The sequence below is a fragment of the Setaria italica genome, chromosome IV, assembly GCF_000263155.2.
Source record: "Setaria italica strain Yugu1 chromosome IV, Setaria_italica_v2.0, whole genome shotgun sequence".
Lineage (NCBI taxonomy): Eukaryota > Viridiplantae > Streptophyta > Magnoliopsida > Poales > Poaceae > Setaria > Setaria italica.
In genome coordinates this window covers 21,780,490-21,787,654 of record NC_028453.1, presented here as the reverse complement: position 1 = coordinate 21,787,654, position 7,165 = coordinate 21,780,490, and the positions used below count along the sequence as shown (strand labels likewise).

At 47.6% G+C, this 7,165-nt stretch overlaps 1 protein-coding gene across 1 annotated transcript; it reads right to left on the bottom strand.

Annotated features, from left to right (window-relative positions):
- Positions 1-135: 135 nt before the first annotated feature.
- On the bottom strand, positions 136-5,226 carry LOC101786581. Its single transcript, XM_004965365.3, has 2 exons — positions 2,357-5,226; positions 136-434 (listed from the first exon to the last, which is right to left on the bottom strand). Exon 1 carries the CDS (start codon positions 4,884-4,886, stop codon positions 2,379-2,381), a length of 2,508 nt encoding a protein of 835 aa, XP_004965422.1. The 5' UTR covers positions 4,887-5,226; the 3' UTR covers positions 136-434; positions 2,357-2,378.
- Positions 5,227-7,165: the final 1,939 nt, after the last annotated feature.

The window sequence follows — 7,165 nt, the reverse complement described above, 5'->3', positions numbered from 1 at the left end:
GACAGTCACCATTCATTAATGATGGATTACTCAGGCTTTATAGATTTGTCTCTCAGATTTAGCCTAGGAGTTTTGCAATTAGTTTTGTAATTAGCTTATGTTTAATCCTCCTAATTAATATCCGAACATCCGATGTGACAGGGATAAAGTTTAGCCCCCTCCTCCCAAACACCCCTTGCAGATACACTGATTCAGCTATTCATATACAAATACCTACAAACTCAACCATATTCAGACTCAGGAATGACTCTCTATCAGACTACATACTCAGAACCTATTCAGACTCAGACATACAGACAGAATCATAAAATGCAGAGATAAATATTCAGAGATAGCTCTATCAGACTACATTTATGTCCTTGTCCTGACTTCAGCGTAGTTTTCCTGGTCAAATACACACAAAAAAAATAACCAGCAGGGGTAACACCCTCCTCCTGTTTCCTCAAAAAAAAATACACACAAAAAATATTAGATTATATGATTAGCAACAAATGAAGACTACAAATTTGCAGAACTACAAGGATAACAGACTGGTTTTCTTCGAAAAAAAAGGATAACAGACTGGTCGTTGGCACAAAAGAAAATTAATGGATTACCAACATAAATTATGAAATATTAGCAGATTCTCAGAAGTTGTTAGATTCAAAAACAGATTATCTCAAATTATTAATAGAGGCAAAATATCTTCAAATTACAGAAACTTGGGTCCGAATCAAAACACTAAAGATTCAAATCACAAATTTGCAAAGGATGGATGTTCAGATTGTTTATATGCCCTCAAATTACAGGTAGCTTGGGTCCGAATCAAAACACTAAAGATGCAAATGTAAAAATTGCAAATATCAAACTTTCATATTATTTTTATGGTCTGTCAAATGACAGATAGTCTGGGTAATGAGTGAAACCCCAAATATGCAAATAGCAGCATAAACAAATATCGTGGACTATTAGATAACATTGTGTAGATATTGCACTAGTCATGGCACAAAAATGAATTTATAAATCACATGCATAATAAGTAATACATTGTGTAGAAATACTATGCATGACAGTTTTGTAACACAGAAATGACAGTGTTGTGGGTCATATAAAATCATTTATGATTGCATGTACTGGATGTGCTCAGAAAAAATAGCCAGTCAAATCCCAAATTGGGTGGGAATGTAATAAAACCCAGAAGATGCATAGAAAAAACTAGCAAATGAAAAGGAGCAAATTAGAATATCTAGAAAAATGAACAGATTCTCAGATGATTGTCATGGCCAGTAAAATGCAAACATGGGTGAGCAGGTGCTAAAACCCTAAAGATGCAAAGTACAAGGGGTACCAAAAGCAAATTAGATATTTTTTATTGCAAATTAGATAAAATGAGCAGATATTCAGATCCAAAGGAAGAGGAACAACTATGGCGATCTAAACATTAAAATATATTTTTCTATTTCCAGTCAAATTACAAACTTTTTCTGTTCCTGATCAAAACCCAGCAAATGCAAATTGCTAAAATCCAGATGATGAATGGATGCCACTACCATTTACAAGATTAGATAGTAGAAATAACAGTACAACTAGGACAGTTAATGAATTAAATTTATACTGTCATCACGAAATATAAAATGAATAATGTTTAAATTCAAAATTTTAAAAAACGATCAGTATAAGCAGATAATTTGACATAAAATATTGATGGGCATAATGGTACAATTGCAAAAGAAGTCAATCAGATTGACAATATTAATTACTGACAAACGTAATGCAAAATTTTTATGGACAAGAACTGAATATGATCCATATAAGCAAGCAGAGGATAATGTATCCATAATATTATGTGGAAATTATATATCAACAGATGCAAAGTAAAAATTTGTGTATATGCAAAATGATAAGATATTAGATAATTTCTGTGGTCAGTCAAATATGAAGTTAGTTGCGTATGGAATTAAATGCTACTGATACAAAGGAAGAGTTACAGCATAAGCAAATTTAATGATTTACAAATATTTTCTACGTCAAGTCAAGAGACAGATTTTGTGTTCCTGACCAAAACCCATCAGATGCAAAATAAAAAAGTGTACAGGTGAATTCTAAAACAAGCAGATGCTGATGTGGGAAAAAACTGCAGTACCACTAGATAATATCATCAAAGGAAAATTGAATTAGCACATCTGATGAAGCAAACTCACGAGATTTACATGCACTCCCTCCTAACCTATCTAATGTAACTCAACAACATGCTATTATTTGGTGGTGTCAACGCATCACATAACAGCACAAAGCACGATCAAAGAACCCCCCTCATTACTATTACACAACAGGCTCGCAAACTTGGTGACTCACGAGCTAACTAGGCATTGCTTACCAGCTGCTCCGTCTGGCCAGGATCAGAACCCGACTCCGGTGGCATTCAGGGGCCGATGTCGGTCCTTCCAGAAACAAGCGTCGGGAGCCAGGCGCGCCGATGACCGCATTGGCTCTGACTTGCAGCGTTTCAGAACAAATGGGGTGTAGGCTGCCGCATTGGTGACCACCGGCAGCTCTAGCTTCATCTTCTGTTCCGTTGCAGCTGGTTTTGGTGGTTGCGCATTTTGAGCAATTGGAGGTGGCATAGGTGCCACAGCCAAGTTCACCGTTGACGGATCTGTGTTGTTCGCAATAGTGCTGCCTTCAGCATTCTCCTTATCTTCAGGCTCCCCTGTAGCAGTAGCTGCATCATTGCCACTAGCAGAAGCCATTTGTGGGTAGCGATTACGGTTATTCTTGCCCTGGTAAGACTTCCAATGGACAAAGTCAGTGCTGCAGACCCATGTCTCCTTGGAGACCTCCATGGAGAGCTTTGGTTCATACATCATCAGGAGGAGGCAATCCGGCAATTCACCGCTCTTCTTCCTCCTCTCTATCACCAGTCCTGCCTCACCATCTTCAGCTCTGGTTTCTACTTTCTCAACTTTCTGGTTCGTTTCTGCATCTTGTATCTCTCCTTCCTCTCCATTCTTAGTAGTTTCTTCTTCCTTTCCATCATCGTAGGATTCTTGGCCTTCCTCTGCACTGTTTGGAGCAACAGCAGCAGCACAATCTTTCTCCAACTCTTGCTCAGATGAAGTCTTCTTCCCCTTCCTCGACGCCATCAACACCTTAGGCTCCGCAACGAGATGTTCCTGTTCAATTGAGAAGCTCCACCTCCGGCCATCTCTATCAATGGAGAAACTAGCCCTCCTTGAATCCTTCAAGCTTGAGAAGCTAGACCGCCGTGCCTCCATCTCAGCGGAGAAGCTGTGTCGCCTGCCACCCCTATCGCTGGCCGATGAGGCCCTGCTGCTAGTACTGACACGTCTCCTGCTACTCAACCGTCGCAATTTGTTGCGGTCCTCCTTCAGAGCAACCGAGGGGGAATAGTTGCTGATTGACCTCCTCCCTTTCACCTCTTCCTCAACTTTTTCTTGTGCTGGAGCGTCTTCCTCCTTACTGATCACCAGCTCCACCATGCCTGGCCCTTGGTTTTCTGCCACTGTGTCTTCTCCCAAAGAAACCTCCGAAGCAGCATCTTTCCTAACAATCTGTGCTTCCTCTACAACTACTGTGCGTGAACCATCCTTATCTTCTTCAACAAGATCCCCACATTTAAAGCTCTCTACATTATCTAAAAAAAATCTAAAGCTCTCTTCAGCTTCTGCCTGTGCTTGATTTGTCTCCCCTGCTCCGCCACCATCATCTTCAACACCACCACACTCTCCAAAGTTCACATCTTTGACAGAAACAGCTGAATGACGAGCTTCATCTTTGCACTCCTCTGGCTCAGCCTCATCCTCCTCTTCGTCCCCATCACCGTCGACGCCACCAGCCACTTCATTGTCCAAATGCTCCACGGTGGCCGCAGCTGGAGACCCCCAGAAGCGGGTGGCGAGAGCAGCCATGAGGACTGGGTCTGAACGGCAGCGCATTAGCAGCAGCGCGTTCCTTGGGGGGACGCAGACGCTGACCCTCCCTTCTTCCTCCCTCCCCACCACCAAGATGTCATCTTTCTTCTCCACCTCCACCTCCCCCACCATCACAGCCTTCTCCTCCTCGACATCCCACTCTTCCATGACGAGCCCCACCTCCGACGCCCTCATCTCCTCAGTGGGCACAACGGCGGCTCCTATGTCATCGTCCTCCTCCTGGATCGCCAAGAGGCACCTCGCCATGGCAGCGCCACACAGCCAGCTGCCCCCAGCCGGCGCGCGCTGGCGCCGCTTCTTGCTACCGTGTGCGTCGGCGGAGAGCGCCCCCCGCTCGCCAGCCCCACCCGGCCGAGACGGCGAGCAGAGCGAGCGGCCGCCGCAGGAGCCGAATGTCTTGAGTGCCTCGCAGATGTTGACCGGGATCTGGTACACCCAACCCTGGTTCTTGCCCTGGGGTCCGTCCCGGTCGTCACCGGCGCGGCGGAAGCTGGCCTCCGCGCTCCCGCCGCGCCTGGAGCGGGAGTGCAGCGCCGAGGCGGAGGCGTACTTGGCCTTGCGCTTGCCGCCCTTGACGCGGACCTGGCCGATGCAGGTGACCTTGGGAGAGGACGGCTCGGCAGGCTCGAACCCACCCCGGCCGCGGCGGCCACCGCCTGTGGACCCCGATGGGAACATGGGGGACTGGCCGCCCTTGAGGCTCCCGCTGTTGCGGAGGCGGCGGCTTAGCGACGGGTGTAGAGGCGGGGCAGGCACTGCCTCTGCTCCGGCGCCGGCACTGGTGCGGCCGGGGCTGAGGAGCTTGGAGGAGTTGGAGGGTCGGAGGGAAGACGGAGCGCCGCCGGCGGCGACGGATGCGGCTGAGGCGGCGGAGGGACGGGAGGTGAAGCAGATGAAGAGCTCCGTGCCGCCACCGCCGCCGCCACCCCGGTCCAAGTGCTTCTTGCGGCGCATGAGGGCTGCGCGAGGTCCGGCTGCCGGCTCAGGGAGCCACGGACGCACGGGCGAGCTGAGGCGGAGGGCGGGGCGGCCGGCAAGGAGCGGAGGACTGGGCAGCGCGCGGCGGCGGAGGCCGAGCTCCGGCGAGCGGGGGCGGCGCCGCGGAGGCGCCGGCGGCCTGGGTCGAGCCGCACGGCACCAGCTGGGTGGCGCGGCCGGCGGCGGCCGGTGGGTGGGAGTAGAGGCGAGCGGAGGCGCGGGGAGCACGGCCAGGCGGGACGGTCGAGCGGCGACGCGGGGAGCCACGGGGCTGCGTCCCTCGGCGCGAGGCAGGACGCTCTACTCTCCTTGCGTTCATATATGGTCTTTTTATCCTGTGTTTCAAAGGACACAGGTGCCGTTTGATTGAGTTATCAAGCATTATATGTGAATTATTATTACTCCAAACAAATTTCAACTTGCCATTGCCACAATACACAACGGGCCCGGTTCAGATCAGCCTTGTTTCCAATGCTTTTTCTTTTTGCCGCTATAAATTGCCACCACCCGGTGCCAATAAACTCGCTGATTTTTCAGAAAGTCTCGGAAGCTCGAATCGTCACCCAGAAAATATCGCTGGATATCCATAATTCATACGCAAATCTACACCCACCTAAAATGGGGAGGGTACAAGTAGAACATTAATTATCCATTAGAAATGGGGAGGGTAGGGTATGAAGGGGGTACAATTTATCCATTGAATATACATATTATCTGGTACAAAATTAATTATCCATTAGATATGTGTGAGAATAGGAAGGATGAGGATTGGATAATATATATTTGGATTTAGGTACGAAAGAGAGTGGGTTTGTCCAATATCCTACCCATGGATAATATATATTTGAATTTGGGTACGAAAAAGAGTGAGTTTATCCAATACCCAGGCTTAACCTAAATACAACTCGCCATTGAGAAGAAATGAAATCAGAGTAAAGGAGATAGATAAATGATGTACCAAGAAATGCAAAAGAAATACGACGATAACATGTGACTTCGAGGTCCCATTGGCCATTGATGACCCTACCGGAGACTAGAGTCTCTAATTCCCTGCAAAAATTCCATTTTATGTTCCGTACGTACATGACGCGAGTTGTATCTGGGTGACGATTCTTTCCGGTCTTGGCTATCACCTGTCCACGAAACAAGGAAAAAAACTGCCCAATGCAAGTGAGCTGGGGATTCGGTTTGACCGCCAAACATGATACTTGATGCTAGAGGCGACTGTTGGTTGGCGTCGAACGATCGCTCAACACATGTTACCGAGCAGCCTGAGCTGGTGGTCAAACAACAGGCGAGACGGACAGGGGTAAGGGATGGTAGCATCAGCATGCAAGCAGGCTGTCAAGAGGCATCCTCGTGCTCGTCCACAGACCAGCCTGCAGCGGCGGAGGAGTGGCCGGGGGACTAGTCGTCCGATGGGCTGCTGCCTGCCATCGATCTGGCACCACCTGCAGCCTGCTAGTGCTGGTACACCGCCCGTCACGATCAAGCGCGAGTCGCATTGAATCCGGTCATTCATCCCGGTGCAGGCCTGCAGGTGTGCCGCGGAGCCCATAGGCCATATCGACGATGTTTACCGTTTTATACTGTACATACTCCGTCGCCCTCGCGCATACGTGTATGCTGCGTTTTGCATTTGTAGGCCGATTTCGGAAATTAAAGCAAGCCCATGACCATAATTTGTAACAGCTGATTAACGCCTTGGTCAAGGTCCCATCCAGTTCAGCAGTTCATTAATTTTTTTTAAGAAAAAACATCCGATCTTAACATTCATACGGGAATGTCTACGACCACAAAGTAACACATTCAACCACATAGCAAGAAGCTACACTAATACTTAGACTCCAAACCTCCAACCGAGAAACACAAAAGACAAGAAAGAAAGAAAATAAGAAAAAAAGCTTGAAAAACTAATCTTCCAACTTTTTCTATGTCATTCCTTCAACCTTGCTTTGGTCCTTATGCAGCAACAAATGTCTCACATCAGTTGTCTTCTTAGAAACTTTTGATATAAGGATCGTCGATGGTCATGTGTTGCCTAGCAACCCTTGTCATTTAAAAACCGCACTAAGTCGATCTCTACCACGCAAATGATCGGGCATCACCATTGCTCCAAGCTGACCATGGTGTCCCCATCAAGGACTTCAAGACGACGCGTCAAGAGGAGAGCAACATCTTGATTCTGCCATTGCTCGAACCAGCAAGTCGGTTCTCTGGTTTTCACCTTGATCTGTCTTTGTAAGTTGAGGTTC